We start from the raw sequence: 19,468 nt of genomic DNA, 5'->3' as shown, positions 1-19,468 counted from the left end.
TTAAATGGGCTATACAAAATTATTAGTATTATTATTAATATTATTTTTGCACGACATGAATATGTGTTGTATGTCTTGGACATTAATTAAAGAGTGGGTGTAAAAAAGATGGGGTTTGGTATTATTAAATGTTAGCCACGGAGTTGTTGCTTTCCCTATCACTTTCTCATGAAAGGTTTCAATTGAATGCTTGCTATGAAAAGTTGGAAAAAGAAAAAGACACCAAAAATATAAAATAAAATAAAATATCTGATATATATATTAGTATTATTATTATCTGAAGAGGTACAAAAGGCTAAATCAAAAGTGATGAAGAAGTTCTCTCATGCTCTGATCAATTTGGTCCATGCTTTCAATTGCTTTGCAGCTTTCTTCTAGTTGCCAGTGGAGTTGCTTAATTAGATTGAGGGTTAATATTATTGCAACATATATATATATATATATATATATATATATATATATATATATATATATATATATATATATATATAAGATTTTATTTTTCAGTACTTGGGGCAAAAATGGAAAAGAAAAAAAAAAGAAATTTTTTGGTGAATTATTGCTTCTCTGCTATACATATGATTTGTATTTTAGTTGTTCTTCAAAATATCTTAAAGGCGTTCTTAAATCACGTATTGATTGTTGGAAGGAATTATTCAATATAATGTAGGCTGTCACCAATGAGGTATATCTCCTAATAATTAATGGATTAATTTACATTTTTTAAATCTTTTTCTTATAATAATTCATCAATATATATAATTCTAAAAATCCAATTTTGAAATTCTTCTATTATAACTACTGTCTTTACAAAAAAAAAAAAAAAAAAAAAAAAAAAAGAAGAATTATATAGATAATTCTCAGCTTTTTGAATTATAATTCACCCCATCCCAAAGAATAGATTATATGGAATACCACACCTTTCAAACAAAAATTCCATCACATGTCCATAATTTGTCTTGTTAACATTTATATAGTAACTTCCACCTACTTGTTTCACTCGAAAAGTATCTTAACCATCGAAACAATTTACACCATACATTTTACATAGTCATCGAACCAATAGCATGTATACAAACTAATCAAAGCAAGCATTCCAAACCAAATAAAAAACCACCAACCAAAAGAATTAACACGAACAACACTCCATAGCTTTACACAAATGACAGAAGAAAAAAACTATTCACACAATCTTACATTGGTGACAGTAATATGAAGGGATACTACACTCTTTAATTAATTAACTTTGTAGTTGAATTTAACTTTAAGATGAAACTCTATGACGACAAAAACTACAGAACTGAACGGACGGACAGATGAGATTACCAAGAAAAACCCTAAACCGGACGGGTGTGAAGAAGAATAATAATAAGTGAAAGAAAAAAAAGAAGAGAGAAGAGATAGATAGATAGAAAGAAAGAAAGAAAGAAAGATGGGTATGTAAGACTGCAGAAGAATCTGAGAGCGTGTGGTGAGTCAGACAGAAAAATAAAAACTAAAGAAAAAAGAAAAGAAAAGAAAAAAGAAAGTAAAATTGGGGTTTTTGGAAGAAGAGGAGAACGTTCCATCCATGCATTTGCTTACACATTCACTATTTATAATAATAACAACAAAAAGTATGCACGAGTGGCCCATAAACTCCGCTGTTCAGGTGCTGCATCTGCCACCACCACCTTTACCTTTTATTTATTTCCCTTTCTCGTCCCTCATCTTTCCTTTTTTTACCTATTTTCCTCCCCGGCCCCTTCTCTTCTTTTCTTTTGCTATTTGGCCCCCCCACCCTCCCCTCCTCTGCTGCCCTCTCTTCTTAGCAGCTGGCAATCACCAACCTAACTCCTTCTTCCTACCCTTCTGTGTAGATATTGTTTTTCGAAGAATTAAAAAAAAAGGTTGGACTTTGTAAACGGGCCCCTTGTTTTTAGCCTTTTTACGCTACTATTATATATATATATATATATACATACATATATATATTATCATGGACTTGATTGAGGGGTTTTATTAGAAAATCATGTGGTTAAAAGAGAGTTTTCTCTTGTGTATTATTATGGACTTGATACTTTTTCACTTTTTCATCTTTTCTTTTATTATGTTTTTTATTTAATCTAAAATCTACGTAAATGACAAAAAAGTTTGACTAATTCGATAAAGGATGAGAATTTTGAAAACACGAATTGTAAAGCAATGCATAAGTTGAACGTTGTAGGGGTGGTTTTTATCTTGTTTAATACATATGTACCTAGTTTAATTAATATCCATAGATTATAATAAAAAAATTACTTTGAAACATCTCAATTTAGAGTGAATTACAAAAAAATGAATACGTAATTTACTGTGCATCCAAAGTATTATTATTGGTTAAAGTTGTGGATTTTAGGCCTCGGATGGTTTTTACTTCAAAATAAACATGGGAGCATAAAAGATGTAATAAAAAATATAGGGTTCTACAGCATATTATATATACAACCTTTTTAGCTTTTTAAATATTCACATAATTTTATTTGTTTATTCTTTTATAGAAGTTAAGGAAGATCTTATATATATATATATACCAAAAGATTAATTACGTACAAAGTCATACTTGAAATTTGGATCCACGTTTATATTGAAGACTTAAACTATAGATAAATATTATGAAAATCAAATAATATAATATAAAGCGTTGGATACATCATACATGTAGCAAATGATTTGAATAATGATAGCAAATCAATCCACAATAGATTTGTATCTATTGTGGGGTTGAACAAATCACCAAACTTTTATATCATATCATCATTTGCATCATAGTGAGGAGCCATATATATATATAATAGATGAAAAGAGTTAGGACATAGTAATTACAAGAGTGAAATAAAAGAAATAAATTATGAAACATATTGAGGGTTTTCCTATGCAAGGTCTAAAGTCTATGAGTAGTTCCAAGCCTATGAAAACTGAGGAGACAATACATGAGAAAACACACGTGTTTTAAAACTGAAAAGTTTGAGCCTTAAATATAATACCATTTGAACATTAAATTGAGTCGTATTTGGTTTATGTTTGGCAGTAAAGTGTGCGATGAGATCAACGCGAACACTCGTACTAGGAGCTTTTACATAGATCGATTCAAAAGGCAAGACCCAATCATAAAAGACGCGGGGTTCTCAATAAATATGCCTACGAGAGGCCACGATGACAATTATCGCATGCGAGCTCCCTTTGGCAACAAAACATATAGATAGAGAGGAAAGGTTTGTGAATTAGAGAAGGAAATTCAAATATGGAAGAGAGATTAGTGAATATAGGGCGTTTGATTGCTTGGGTGAGAAAAGCAGTGGAGAAATGATTTTGATAGGGCAAGAGGGATGGTTTTGGGAAGTGATGAATTTGCCAACCAACCATGGGTTAGCTTTTTGGGTGATTTGTATACATATATAGTTAAAAGGTTGGATGATTTTTTGGATGAGTTGTCACCCCCTTAAAAATAATAAAATATAATCATATAGAAAGGACTTCATAATCATGAACTATAAGAAAGTTGGTGCCTTTAATTTTCAAGTACTAATTAAAGGAGTATCTTTTTAATGGCAAAAGTATCTTTGTTATAAATCATCAAATCCCATCAACTACTAAAATTTGTCTCCCTTCCAAAAGTTCCCTATATATCAATTTTCAAACCGAATTCTTCACAATTTTAAAACCATAAGTCTCACCATTATATTCTCCTAATTTTATTCCATCACTTTAGAATGGAAAGATTTGATGTATAAAAAGCTATAATGTAGCATGTTGTTCTTTTGCAAAAAAAAAGCTTTTACCTTTATCCCCAAATTGGGTGGATTAATTTTTAGGGTATAAAACATATTTAAAATCTAACTAAATGTAATATGCTTCAAGAGACTAAATAAATTTAAATCTCCCGTTTTATATATTTTTCAACAAAACAAAATAAAAAAAAAATCTAAACCTAATATATTAGGCGTAGAAAATCTAGATCTATGATATGATTAAAACGGAAAGTATATTTAAAGTGATATAAAGAATAAAATTTGAAAAATCAAAACAACGTGTAAATCATATATATATATGTTTATGAGAGTGTGTGAAACACATCAATCAACGGTAATAAAGTCTTAGAAATTTGTTGATGGATATATTGATGTCATTTGAAAGAAGAGAATGGTTATGAGAAGACAAAAATGGTGAGACAAAGCAATATCAAAATGGAAAGGTAAAGTTAGGAATTTCCATTTTTAATTTCAAACAAAAGAGCAAAAATTAGGAAGAGAGACCAATGGTAGATTTCTTGCCAATGTTTGTGGAAAAGCCCAATTCTAAGTTTTTATCTCCGGCCCAAACGCTAAGGAATGGGCCATTTTGTAAGGCCCTCAAAGATACTATTTTCTATTTTTTTTACCTTTAATTTACATAATATATATTTTAGAAGTATTTAGATAATAATTTTGCGTTCAATATTGTGTTCATAAAATTAAATTAACGTTCACGTTTCAACATAATAATGGTTGGTGATATAGAAAATTTCAATGAATATCTATCTAATTTAAATTTTGATATCAATATCTACTCTACTTTAAACCAATGTAAAAGTTAATGATAAAAGATATTTTTTTCAATAATATAATCACAAATAAACACGATCTTAGGCATACAATCCATCCTTATTTCTAACTATACTTACTTGATCATTAGAATGGCTTAAGAAATATAAATGGTTGTTTAGATCGAAAAAATTGGGACGAAAAATAAGATTTCTAAAGTCTAAAGGTAAATTATCTAACAATCAAATAATAATATTAATTAAATTATTAATTCTAGTATTTATAAAAAAAGGTAATTTGAACGGATACATTTGATTAATATATATAATTACGATGTACCAGTCAATAAAATAATTAATAAAATCTAATTAATAATGATAAACTAATTATAAAATTATTAAAAAATAAATTTATATTATATTAATAATAATGATCGTTAACTAACTAAAAATATAATTATATAATTAATAATTTTTTATATTGGTTTTTACTTTTTATATAAAAGTACCATTTATTTCAAAACAAATATGAGTAGATATGTGTGTATATATATAAACCACAAATTTGATTTTTATGTAATTAATTAAAATTAATTAATTTTAATAATATATAATATGAAAAAATGAAAAAATGTATTAAAAAAAAAAAAGGAGGATAGGCAAAGAAGAAAACTCGTCATTTCGAATTGTATAGATCATGGCTGTAAGCTACAAAATCTTGTACCAAACAAAGGCATATTTATCCATATCCATTTCCACCCTAATTTCTTCAATCAATATATATGAAAAAAAATACTTTTTTTTATTCCATTAGTTTTTAGCATTATTTTTTATTTCTCTTCAAAATTTTCAAAATATTAGATTTTTATTCTTTAAAGTATGAATTTGATTTCAATTTAGTCCTTAAAGTTTTGAAATATTACAATATTTTTTTATCCCAATGTTATTTAAATTTGATTCTAGATTTTAAGATTTAGACTCTTTAACTTCACTCATACACTAATTACGTACTCACTTTTAATTTAGACATTAATATATATTTATTAATTTAAAATTATAACTATAAAGTAAATTAGTAAACACTTTATAATCATTAAAGTTAGAAACCACTACTTTAAATTAGGTGATTAGTCTCTCATTTATCTACTGTTTATTTTAATTACTTCACATGCAAGCTAATGCAAAACTGTAGTTGTTCTTTTATTATACATTTTATAAAAATCACTATGTTATTTACTCTTGAAACTTCGAGATCTCATTCTATATACTCTTTAAAATTTTAGTGTTTCACATGCCTTTGAATTTTTATTTTCAAAATCTTAAACTTTCAATTATGCATCATACTTACTTGGGTCGAGGGTCGAAAGTATGATGATGATGTTAAAAATATGTAAACCTAACAGAGATATTTTTGTGCACTTCCTAATTCCAATATTTTATATATTATTAAAAATTTCTGTTTAAAGAAAACGATTTATATATATTTTCAAGAGTTGCAATACGTGGAAACAAAGTTTAGACTTGAAATAATATTAATGAAATTTAGCTACTTTGCGATCTACCATTTCAATGAAATTCATTTCGTATTGTCTTTCTTTATAATCATTATAGTTTTTTATTTCTCAGTATTTGAAAATTATACTTGTTTTCAAACACGATTTTATTTTCTAAGGAGATTTCCAATGTTTGTATTCAGAGTTGGAGATATCACAATAGAACTATAAGTCGAGAAGAGGTTAGATATATCTTTGAGAGACCAATTGTGAGTGAAAGATCAAACATTATCTCACACATTATTATTGTTGCTTAGTTCCTAGATAATTAGTTCAAAATTAGAATGGAAAGATTTGATGTATAAAAAGCTATAATGTAGCATGTTGTTCTTTTGCAAAAAAAAGCTTTTACCTTTATCCCTAAATTGGGTGGATTAATTTTTAGGGTATAAAACATATTTAAAATCTAACTAAACGTAATATGCTCCAAGAGACTAAATAAATTTAAATCTCCCGTTTTATATATTTTTCAACAAAACAAAATTAAAAAAAAAAAAAAAACTAAACCTAGTATATTAGGCGTAGAAAATCTAGATCTATGATATGATTAAAACGGAAAGTATATTTAAAGTGATATAAAGAATAAAATTTGGAAAATCAAAAGAACGTGTAAATCATATATATGTTTATGGGAGTGTGAAACACATCAATCAACGGTAATAAAGTCTTAGAAATTTGTTGATGGATATATTGATGTCATTTGAAAGAAGAGAATGGTTATGAGAAGACAAAAATGGTGAGACAAAGCAATATCAAAATGGAAAGGTAAAGTTAGGAATTTCCATTTTTAATTTCAAACAAAAGAGCAAAAATTAGGAAGAGAGACCAATGGTAGATTTCTTGCCAATGTTTGTGGAAAAGCCCAATTCTAAGTTTTTATCTCCGGCCCAAACGCTAAGGAATGGGCCATTTTGTAAGGCCCTCAAAGATACTATTTTCTATTTTTTTTACCTCTAATTTACATAATATATATTTTAGAAGTATTTAGATAATAATTTTGCGTTCAATATTGTGTTCATAAAATTAAATTAACTTTCACGTTTCGACATAATAATGGTTGGTGATATAGAAAATTTCAATGAATATCTATCTAATTGAAATTTTGATATCAATATCTACTCTACTTTAAACCAATGTAAAAGTTAATGATAAAAGATATTTTTTTCAATAATATAATCCCAAATAAACACGATCTTATGCATACAATCCATCCTTATTTCTAACTATACTTACTTGATCATTAGAATGGTTTAAGAAATATAAATGGTTGTTTAGATCGAAGAAATTGGGACGGAAAATAAGATTTCTAAAGTCTAAAGGTAAATTATCTAACAATCAAATAATAATATTAATTAAATTATTAATTCTAGTATTTATAAAAAAAAGGTAATTTGAACGGATAAATTTGATTAATATATATAATTACGATGTACTAGTCAATAAAATAATTAATAAAATCTAATTAATAATGATAAACTAATTATAAAATTATTAAAAAATAAATTTATATTATATTAATAATAATGATCGTTAACTAACTACAAATATAATTATATAATTAATAATTTTTTATATCGGTTTTTACTTTTTATATAAAAGTACCATTTATTTCAAAACAAATATGAGTAGATACGTGTGTATATATATAAACCACAAATTTGATTTTTATGTAATTAATTAAAATTAATTAATTTTAATAATATATAATATGAAAAAATGTATTAAAAAAAAAAAGAGGATAGACAAAGAAGAAAACTCGTCATTTCGAATCGTATAGATCATGGCCGTAAGCTACAAAATCTTGTACCAAACAAAGGCATATTTATCCATATCCATTTCCACCCTAATTTCTTCGATCAATATATATGAAAAAAAATACTTTTTTTTTTATTCCATTAGTTTTTAACATTATTTTTTATGTCTGTTCAAAATTTTCAAAATATTAGATTTTTATTCTTTAAAGTTTGAATTTGATTTCAATTTAGCCCTTAAAATTTTGAAATATTACAATATTTTTTTATCCCAATGTTGGATGTTATTTAAATTTGATTCTAGATTTTAAGATTTAGACTCTTTAACTTCATTCATACACTAATTACGTACTCACTTTTAATTTAGACATTAATATCTATTTATTAATTTAAAATTATAACTATAAAGTAAATTAGTAAACACTTTAACCTCGAACATTAAAAATGAGTATTAAAGTGAAAATTTAAAGTTAAAAAGTATAGATATAAAAGATTGCGAACTAATTAGAAGAAAATTCAAATCGTAGGGATAAAATTGTAATACATATATAGAAAATTTAGAAACTAATTAAATGGAGACTAATTCAAAAATACAAAGGTTGGAACAAATATTTTCTATACATTATGTAGTCAATGTCAAAAGGAAAATTCCGACTCCTTTCTTGAGAATGAATTAGTTCAAACTACACATCATAAAAAAAATCAAAATCAAAGCTGCTTCATCAAAAATTGTCTATGATGTCTCAAAATTACAAACAATTGACAAGGAATTTATTTTTTTTTAGTGTGGTAAAATTCATTGAATCAACGTCATGTATATCAAGTTCATCACGATTAGGATATCTTTTCCTTCAAAAATTCCACACGCTTTTATGTCTCTCTTGATTACGATTGATAGGTATAATTTCCACACTTGGCTCATTTTAAATCGAACGGGGATTTTCATTCAAAATTAGAAACAATTAAAAACTAAAATTATAATATTATTAGATTATACAAAACTAATTAGTTTGCATTCCAAACACACGTAACATACAAACATCTATTTGCTTTAGACAATTATAGTCTATATTTTGCCGCATCTACTAATTCAACCCAAATTTATGTAACAAATGCAGGGATGGAATACTAAAGTTTAGTTTCAAAATAAACATATAATCATGATAGGTAGATTGAGTGAAGTGCATGGCACCATTTTTATTTATGAGGCAAAACCCCAAAATCTAATTAATGTTCCCATTTTTATTTTTATTATTTTTTTTTGGGGGGGCAAAACCCCAAAAGCACAAATTTGACTACCATTTGCCCAAGGTTATATTTGTAATTAAATTTCATTTATAGGATCCATTTTGTTACAACTTTGTTCTTTTTATTTTAGTTTCTTTTTCTAAAAAAAAATGTGTTAGAAAAGCTGACTTAAATTATTTTACAGTTATTTGTTTATATTTTAATACAAACTTTCAAAGGTCAAATTAGAGTTGAAAATTTTAGAGTTATTTTTTCTTCGGTGAGAGTTACGTATAATATATATATATATATATATATATATATATATATATATATATATATATATAGCACAAATATCTGTAGATTAAACAACCCCATTTTCAACTAGTATACAATAAAATATTGAATGAAGCAGAATGATAGTGAAGTTAGAAACCACTACTTTAAATTAGGTGATTAGTCTCTCATTTATCTACTGTTTATTTTAATTACTTCACATGCAAGCTAATGCAAAACTGTAGTTGTTCTTTTATTATACATTTTATAAAAATCACTATGTTATTTACTCTTGAAACTTCGAGATCTCATTCTATATCCTCTTTAAAATTTTAGTGTTTCACATGCCTTTGAATTTTTATTTTCAAAATCTTAAACTTTCAATTATGCATCATACTTGGGTCGAGGGTCGGAAGTATGATGATGATGTTAGAAATATGTAAACCTAACAGAGATATTTTTGTGCACTTCCTAATTCCAATATTTTATATATTATTAAAAATTTCTGTTTAAAGAAAACGATTTATATATATTTTCAAGAGTTGCAATACATGGAAACAAAGTTTAGACTTGAAATAATATTAATAAAATTTAGCTACTTTGCGATATACCATTTCAATGAAACTCTTTTCGTATTGTTTTTCTTTATAATCATTATAGTTTTTTATTTCTCAGTATTTGAAAATTATACTTGTTTTCAAACACGATTTTATTTTCTAAGGGGATTTCCAATGTTTGTATTCAGAGTTGGAGATATCACAATAGAACTATAAGTCGAGAAGAGGTTAGATATATCTTTGAGAGACCAATTGTGAGTGAAAGATCAAACATTATCTCACACATTATTATTGTTGCTTAGTTCCTAGATAATTAGTTCAAAATTACAACCATGTCTCTCCCTCTATCTCTCTCAGTATAAGACCAAGACCTCATGTTGAAAGCTAGGTTTTCTGATGCTCTAATCAATAATAATGTGTATAATTTCCCACCATGTTTGAAAGACTTTGAACCAATTATTAGGTTTGTGAAAGTGATGAAACCACACACATACATAATAATTTACATTAAATCCCCCAAATCTCTTTGTCAACTCAACTTCCATATATCATATATCCATCATCAAAACCACCATGTTTGAAATATTATTATTATTATTATTATTATTATTATTATTATTATCAATTCTCTTTAAATAATATCCTTTATTTCTTCTCTCCTTCCTTCCCCAAAAATCTCCAAGCTGGCTATGGCTGTGTGTTCCACCCAAACCCTAATCAGAACTCCGTTCATTTCCAACTGGTCTGCACTCTCTTCCTCTTCCCTTTTCCCATTTTCCGATCTCCATAAATGGCTTCCCATCTCTCCACCATCTTCTTCAACCCTCCTTCATGGCTTCTTCTTCTGGCCGCCACCCCGTCTACCGAGGCGTTCGCCGTCGCAACACCGGCAAATGGGTCTCCGAAATCCGCGAGCCAAGGAAGCCCAACCGTATTTGGCTGGGAACTTTTCCCACCGCCGAAATGGCCGCCGTTGCTTACGACGTTGCCGCTCTTGCCCTAAAAGGCCAGGACACCGAGCTTAATTTCCCTAATTCCGCCTCGTCTCTCCCCATCCCCGCTTCTAGGTCACCATCGGATATTCAAGCGGCAGCTGCGTCTGCTGCTGCTGCTCTTGGAGCGGCTGCAGCGGCCATGGAAGCACGGAACAATAGCGGTTCTCGTCGTGGAAGTCATTCTGATGACGTCGTGTATGAAGCAAGATATGGTCAAGAATATGAATTGGAGAGTCAGTTCATGGACGAGGACTTGATCTTTGATATGCCTAATGTTCTAATGAATATGGCGGAAGGAATGCTTCTTAGCCCTCCTCGTTTCAACAACCATGGCGGAGACGAAGACCGCGACTTCGGCACGGACCAAAACCTTTGGAATTTTCCCTAGGTAACAATAATATATATATACCATATTATATAGAACTATATATAACAGCACTTATATAACTATGTGATCAATACATATACATATTATGTATAAAAATTTAGACTTTGTATATCCATATATATGTGTATGTATAAGGGAGGTGCTGTGTTATATGGTACCCTTAATATATATAAAGTTTCTTGAATTATACTTTTAATTCAAGTTAGGTTTTAAAAAAAGGGTTTTTTTTTTCTTTTTCTTGTTCTTCTTTCTGATATTGTGACTCAAAACGCCGCCATGGCCAAAAAAAGGAAAGAACTATGAGGTTTGATTTGAGATTTGGTTCATCATCAGCTTTGGCTGCGGTTGCCCTTGAAAATGAGAGAAGTTTGTTTGGTGAAGAAAAAAGCAAAAGCATTATAGAAGAGGAAGTTGGGAGGTACAGTCTGTTTGAATATATAAAATAATATGAGAACACTTTAATTAATCCAATGGGGACTATTAAATTTCTAAGCATGTCTGTGTGGTTGCTATTTTTATCTTCTTTTTTTTTTTTTTTTTTTTTTTTTTTTTATGACTATCGGATAATAATTATGACATTCTACTTACTTCTCTTTTTTGGGGGGTCTCTTTCTAAGAATTTGTGTTTTGTGTAGGTAGAATTTAGTTTTAACTTGGTACTACTATATATTCATATAAATGAGTCACTTGTGATCTCTCAATTTAATTAATTATATTATATAAGAAAATAAAATTATATATGAAGAATTTTATTATATCATAATTAAAAATCTTGGTTAAAAATGTTTTGATATATCAAACATGAAGTGTTAGTTTATCTTGCTTGAGCAAAATAACTGTATATTATCTTGGATGGTGTTTGATAAAAATCTACATCTTGGTGTTGTAATACATCCAAACGATTTTCTATATAGTTATTATATTTTTTATACTTTAAGGTTATTTTTCTCCTCTCATACATTTACTTATACTTCTTGGAACCGAGACTAATGAAACTAAATTTAAAATCATATGAGTTTTATAGAAACTAAACTTGCTAATTAATTGCGTGACATTTAGATAGAGAGAAAAATAAAAAGCTAAATTTTTATTGGTATGAAACTAAGCTTCCTTAACCACAAATCCTTGTTGATTTCTATTTCAAAGAATGAAGTTTGTAGGCTAACAACTTATTTGTTTTTTCCTCTTCAAATATGTTTAAGAAGATAAACGATTTTTATATACTAAGAAAGGTTACATTTTATTTATTTTTGGGTTCATTTTATTTTAGTCTTAATAAATTCATTAAATCTTAGATTTAATCTTTTAAAATTAATTTTCATCCTATTTTCAAATGGAAAATATACTAACATATTAGACTTATTAAAAATATAGTAACTAAAATTAGAGGATTAAAACTGAAAAAACTTGGATATATATAATATCATCTCATATTTTGAGTTTCTTTTTTCTTTTTTTTTTTTCTTTTTCTTTTTCTTTTATAGGAAACAAGAAATTAAAATATGTTGAGATGTCACACTCAAATTATGATTCCCTAAGTCATAGAGCTATAAAATTTGTGAGTAAACAATGGAATGTCTGCATAGAAACGTATTAGCGACCCCTCACCTTCTTCCTTTTATGGCTCTCAAACTCATGCATTTCTTCTTCTTCTTCTTCTTCTTCTTCTTCTTCTTCTTCTTCTTCTTCTTCTTCTTCTTCTTCTTCTTCTTCTTCTTCTTCTTCTTCTACTTTTTTTTCTATTGTTATATTATTATTATTATTATTATTCCAACCTTAGCTAACATATATACATTAACACTAAACAAAGAAAGGATTTTTATTTAGTGAAAAATTGAAATTAAAAAAGTAAATCTTAAAATCTAGAAAAAATATTAAAAAAAAAAACTCAGATTTCAAAAAGATAAAATTTAAACAATCAATATATAAGAATTTAAAACAATGGAATAAATGAAAATTATAAATCACCCAAAAGAAAAATGCAGGCTAACTAATAAGTCTTAATTAAAATTTAGGAAAACACATAAATAACTCACGGAAAAAAATATAGCAATCATTTCATCTTTTTGTTAGCTTTGACTTTCAAAATGGTTTGTTGGGGTAAATAAAGTATGTAATTAAACTATAAGAATATGTTTATATCACCACTAAATTATATAAAATGATCATGCAACACCTCAATCTATCAAAACTATATGGAATGAAAAGAATTAAATTGTCACTAAACAAGTTTAAGAACCAAAGTTGTGAAATTGAACACTTAATAAACAAATAAACATAAATCTCAGATTAAAGTTGGAAAAACTAGATTTACAATTTAACCTCTGATTATAGATATAATTTTCACATATAATCAAATGTGATTTCCCATGTGTTCTTTTAACCCTAGAACGAACTATCAATTATCCAACTTCCCAAATAACAAAGGTTGGGTTGGATGCAAGGTTGACTTCTAATATTATTCAAATCTTCCAAAGACAAAATCATATAAAAAGATGAAACTTTTTCTATAATTATCACAAAAATCTACTGCTCCCATAAAAAAGAGGTTTTGAATTAGAAAAACAATTATACTATCAGAATGGTCAAAGAAAAAAGTTACACGTCAAAATAAGTATAGTTTTACTTGATAAAATTTTGTGCTATTGACTTTATTTCTCACATCCGATCCGTAGTGAAAAAATTTAGAACAATATAACTTAAATGAAAAATGGAAGTGGAAATTTGGGGAATGAAGATATGGGAACAAAGAATTAAATGTGTTGTGAATGGAGAAAGTCAATTAGGATCATAATTGTGATGATTTAAGCACCAAATAAAAGCTTAATCATCACTCTTCCACAATGTTTTATATTATTTCTTTGGGTGAGTTTAATATGGATGCCTTTGCTAAAGCAAACAACTATTCTTTTTACCACTTTTATTTATTTTATTTTTTTTTTGGAAAAAACTTAATTTAAATACTTCATCATACAATTTATTTATTTATTTATTAAGACCTTTAAAAGTTTTCAATATTTCACAATTAACAACTTTTTTAAATCATTGTTGAAATAGTTTTTTTCGGTGCATATCTCTTGAAAAAAATTTCTATGAATTAGATCTCCTATTTTAGTGCTTCTCACACCCACACCCCTCATTTTAGTTTCTGTCTCTCTGGTTTTAGTGCTTTCATATGGTTGTTGTGGCTTAGGCCTCTTTTCTCTCTCACCCTTTGATATCAACAATATCTTTCTTTATGGAATTTTAGTGGTAATGTTTGGTGCTATTGGGCCTTGTGGAATATCATACATACAGCCATAAACACAACTCTTGATTTTAGTGGTGGTTTACACCTAAGTTCTTATGCTCATCAAATTATATGAAACTTTCCCAGTACAATTGTTTTATAAGTTCTAGTTCTTTTAAGAGAATCTATAGAACGTTCATCATTTTTCTTGCTACCCATTTTGCTTTTATAAATTCATTTAATCTTTGAATTTTCATAAATAATTGTCTTTCAACACCTATAAATTTCAAAATCGTTCAATTCCATGTCATTTAAAACATATAAAATAGATAATGGAAGAAAAGAAACTAACAAGTTGCCTTCCAAGTTCATATTTTAGGACTTCATTGGTTTTTTACTTCACATTTAAAGATACTAAAAGAAAAAAGATATTTGGTCTGGCCCAAGCCCAATTAATATAGGTTATTCATGCTAGCCCAAAACATGAGCCCAGTATGGCATGTTTTTTCAATTTATTTTTGAAAAGAAGTTAAATGAAAGATACTTTTTTAACTTCGATAAATTGACAAAATAGTCTTAGGAAAGTTTGAAATCTACACCATATTGATATTAAATTAGATTTAATTTAAAGAAGAAAAAAAATTTGGTACAACTTCCAATTAAAAATAGTCATGTGTTCATTTTTAAAATGTTTTAAAAAAAATTAGGTGTAGTCTAGACTTCATTTTTAAATATTTATTGCTAACTTTATGGTTTTTAGTTCATTTATACCTCTTTAGTCTCAATCGACTCAAAAAAGAAAAGAAAAAGAAAAAGAAAAAGAAAAAAAAGTGTATAATAATGTTTATTTATTAATTTAAAAGCATGTGTGTTTATTTGATTAAAAGAAAATAAAAAAAGAAAATAAAGAGTTTTAATAAACATATATTGTAGGATGTAGATATTGAAGTTGGAAAGGAATGGGTTCCTCCGTCCATATTATATTCCTGCCCTTGTCGTTTTCATTCTTGTTTACTTTATTTATCTTTGTAGTGAGTGGGTAGATATATATATCTTCGTTTTCTTACCACATATTTTCTAAATTAATATCAGTGGCTACTATTATACATATATTTTCTAAAATATCATACATCCTTCACAAAAGTTTTCGTCAATTCTCATCTCATTTACTTTTAACTTACTGTTACTATTCATATTGTACTTGTATTTAGATTTGATTATATTAACTTATGGGTCAAAAAGTGAATACTTATTTGGTTGATTATTCATATCATATATCTATTTAGATAAGTATAGAGATTAACTCATAGAGTTGGTCAATATCACCAAGATATTGATTATTTTATTTGGTTAAATATGGAGATTGACTCATAAAGTTGGTCATCAAACAATAATGTCTAAGTATGCAGGTCAATTCATAGAATTGATTAAGAAGCTTGAGGAGGTTGACCTTACGAAATTAAAGATTATGTATAAGTGTTATTATTTTGGACATGTTTGGGTCACTAATAAAATGAACCTTATGCAATGATAGTTTGATTAATTGCCCAATGAATATTAATAAGTGGGGATAATAACCGTTATGAAACTTATTTTTATGTCATAAAAAAAAAAAAAAAAAAAACTAGCTCATGACATTAGAGATAATTAAGCTAAAATATATTTGGATTTCTATAACTCTCTAGCTCTCTCAAAATAATTACTATAACTTTTGATTGTCAAAAGTGTTGGTGACCAAACACCACACCAATGCAAGTTTCTCTATATTTTGCATGAAAGTTACAAATTCACCATTGATATCAAATTTCGGTACCAACACACAATCGGTAAAAACTAAAAATGGCATTTTTGCTTTTGTTTTACGTGTTATCTTTTCTTTAAAATTTAAAAATTTACCATCGAAAACAATGGAGAGAGCATAGGAATAAAATAAAAACAAGGTCACGTGAGAAATGCAGTGCATAAAAAAGACAAAACAATTATCGTAACTTCGTGTTTTTTCCTTCGGGGGGACCAAAAAAAGACGGTTCCATCTTCCATGTGTTAGGGAAACAATAATACACGTTTATAATCAGCCCAAGCCGACATATCGTTCCTTGGGTGTGACTTTTTTTTTTTTTTTTATTATTATTATTATTATTATTTGTTTTTCAAAGGAAACCGACGTGTCGTTTTTACATACGAAAGTGGGTATAACAAAAAAAATACCGACCACACATACCAACAGATGATTATTATTTGCCTCACTTCCCAAAATTTTACAATTTAATATTGTTAGGTTACTCTCAATTCTTTACAATTTTTTTATCCTTATAAATAATTTATAAAATATCAATCATAATCATAAAATTTCTATCCATTTAAATCTCATTAAAATTTTGTAAGTTTTTTTCTGTTGTAAAACGTTTTTATAATTATTTTAATTCAACTCACAAAACTTTCATAGATTTATTAGTTTAGTTTTATTTAGTTGAATGGATATTTATAATCATACATTTAAAATAATTTAGATCAGCAGATGAAAATATTTGTGATTTATAATTCGTTTTAATTATAGGTTAAGAATAATTTACCATCTCAAACATGAAATGATATTTAAATAGTTGTGCAACTTAATTGTCTAAGGTGTATTTCTATTAACTAATTTAAATGTGTGAAAAGTTTAAATTCTAGTTTTAGTTCTATATTGTTCTATTTTAATCTTTAAATTTTTAAAAAATCTATTTTAATCTTTGAACTTTTGTGAAGAACATATCCTGGTCTTTTTCATTCGGATTTCATTAATTATTTAACAAAATAACGAGGTGTCTTCTAAATGTGAATGATTAGATTGTTAGGTTGAAAACAAATAAAATTAGAAATAGCAAAGGGTGGGGGAATGAAGAGATGATGTGAGATATTTGAGTTTTGGAAGAAAAAAGAAACAAAATTAGTTTTGGGTTTATTTGATAAGTGTCTCGATTATGTTTTTGTGTTAGCATAAAAGATTTATAAAATCAATTAACAAGATTTATTGATTATTTATCAATTAAGTAATATGATGAATCTAGAATATAATCATCAAAACACATAGAAGCCGTACATCATCATTTCGTTAAAGAGTTAACGGAATCTTAATGACAAAAACTAAAGTAAATTTTTTTTTACAAAAAAGAAAGAGTCTAAAAACTAAAATAGATGTTTTTAGAAGTTTATAGATCAAAATAGAATAATATACAAAGTTTAGGAACCAAAATAGAATTTAAACCATATTTATTCCTTGCATGAGATCTATCTCTACTTGTATCAAATGTTAATTGAACTCATAGAGGTAATTTTGACAAAATAAGAACTACATATATTTGTTATCCTTATGTTATTTATGCTTTGAAAGAATTCATTTTTATAGTGTTAATGTAAAGTGAGTACTCATTAAATATGTTTAATTAGTAAATCTTTGACAAATTAAAAAAAAAAAATTACATGTTAGGCTTCGTATTTGTAAGAGGTTGAGAGGGATCTCTTTTAATTCGATATTATATTATTTTTGTATAAATAAATAGTGTTATTGGTTGTTCAATTTTCTAACAACAATATAGAATCAAGCAACAAAATATTAACCAAGTAATCGTAAACATAGTTCATATCCTTCTTTTCTTTTTCATTGAAAAGGAAACAAACTTGTATAAACGATTAAAGCATCTAATATGTGATCGGCTATAATAATAAACTAGGAGTGACTGAGACCAAAAATCTAAACTACAAATACTAGAAGAACATGAGCTACCAAATTGTGTAGACCACCATTTACATGATATGGGAGAAAATTTGGATCCTCCCATCTTAATACTACTCATCAAATTGTAAATTTCACAGAAAATATTATAGTTGAGTTCGTACTAATATATTGGATTTCTAGTAATAAACCACACCTTTTAGTTTTCCGTTGATGCGTTCAACTTTTTAAAGTCATTGAATAAATTCTTGAAATCAAATTAACAATCTTCACTCATGACTCCATAACGAAAATTCCATCGTGTTCTCAGAATCCTCCCAATCGAATTCCCTCTTCATTCCCGGTGGTGTTATAATCAAACCCTCTGCAATACCCGCAATTATCGCAGGCATGTTAAACACCTCCTCCTCGTCCCAAAAATAATTTGGTACTACCTTCTCCTCTGACATTAAAGAACACAACGATGAGGGTGACGATGGAGACGACAAAGGCATCATTATGTCGCTTGACGTAAATGTCTCTGCCGTCTTAATCGCCATCGCGCGAATATCGTTTATGGAAGAAGACGAGGACATAACTCGTGGAAATGAGTGAGCGAAGTTGGGGAAATTGAGTGATACAGACTCACCTTTAATGGCCAAGGCAACTACGTCGTATGCAATTGCGGCGGTTTTCGGGTTACAAAAAGTTCCAACCCAAAAGCTAGATTTTTTGTTAGGTCGTCGAAGCTCGCAAACCCATTTACCATTCCTTTGGCGAACGCCTTTGTAAATCGGGTGGCGGGTCTCTTGAAATTTTTTCCTACCGGCCTTTCGCTTGGCCACCGTGGTGGGCGGCGGAAGGTGGTCGTTGGTTGAGCTGGAAGACGAGGAAGGCATTAAGTTGAGAAAATTTGTGGATGCCCTAAATGCAATTTGCGATGACGGAGTTGTACGATTTTATGTTTCTAAAGGAAGAATTAAAAAAAATAAAGTTATAATGTTAAACACGTGGTCAAAATGTTGGCCCACATTTTTATATTCCACGTGCAGTAAGAAAACTAACGTGCACAAATAAACTTCAATATGCCTTTTATTACTATTGTTACTATTTTTTTTTTCTACTTTTCCAAAACGTGATTGCAATGCTTCTTAAATAATAACCTTTTAAGTATATCATTAATAACATTTTAAACCTATTTATATTGATATTTTAATATTTTTAATCATTATAGATTAAGCTTGTGATTTAATTTAGT

At 27.7% G+C, this 19,468-nt stretch overlaps 2 protein-coding genes across 2 annotated transcripts; one reads left to right on the top strand and one right to left on the bottom strand.

Moving 5' to 3' along the window:
- The first annotated feature begins 10,735 nt into the window (after positions 1 to 10,735).
- On the top strand, positions 10,736 to 11,331 carry LOC103486579 (ethylene-responsive transcription factor ERF024). The gene has a single exon (XM_008444584.3). The coding sequence runs from the start codon at positions 10,736 to 10,738 to the stop codon at positions 11,285 to 11,287; it is 552 nt and encodes a 183-aa protein (XP_008442806.1). The 3' UTR covers positions 11,288 to 11,331.
- A 7,120-nt stretch (positions 11,332 to 18,451) lies between these two features.
- Positions 18,452 to 19,109, bottom strand: LOC103486580 (dehydration-responsive element-binding protein 1F-like). The gene has a single exon (XM_008444585.3). The coding sequence runs from the start codon at positions 19,107 to 19,109 to the stop codon at positions 18,501 to 18,503; it is 609 nt and encodes a 202-aa protein (XP_008442807.2). The 3' UTR covers positions 18,452 to 18,500.
- Between the last annotated feature and the right edge of the window lie 359 nt (positions 19,110 to 19,468).

The sequence above is a fragment of the Cucumis melo genome, chromosome 4, assembly GCF_025177605.1.
Source record: "Cucumis melo cultivar AY chromosome 4, USDA_Cmelo_AY_1.0, whole genome shotgun sequence".
NCBI classification, from domain to species: domain Eukaryota; kingdom Viridiplantae; phylum Streptophyta; class Magnoliopsida; order Cucurbitales; family Cucurbitaceae; genus Cucumis; species Cucumis melo.
Note: the sequence above shows the minus strand (reverse complement) of the source record. Positions and strands in the feature narration are given on the sequence as shown.

Bases quoted from the DNA above. Each gene is read 5' to 3' on its own strand.
- LOC103486579 (XM_008444584.3), top strand. From the start codon at position 10,736: ATGGCTTCTTCTTCTGGCCGCCACCCCGTCTACCGAGGCGTTCGCCGT.
- LOC103486580 (XM_008444585.3), bottom strand. From the start codon at position 19,109: ATGCCTTCCTCGTCTTCCAGCTCAACCAACGACCACCTTCCGCCGCCC.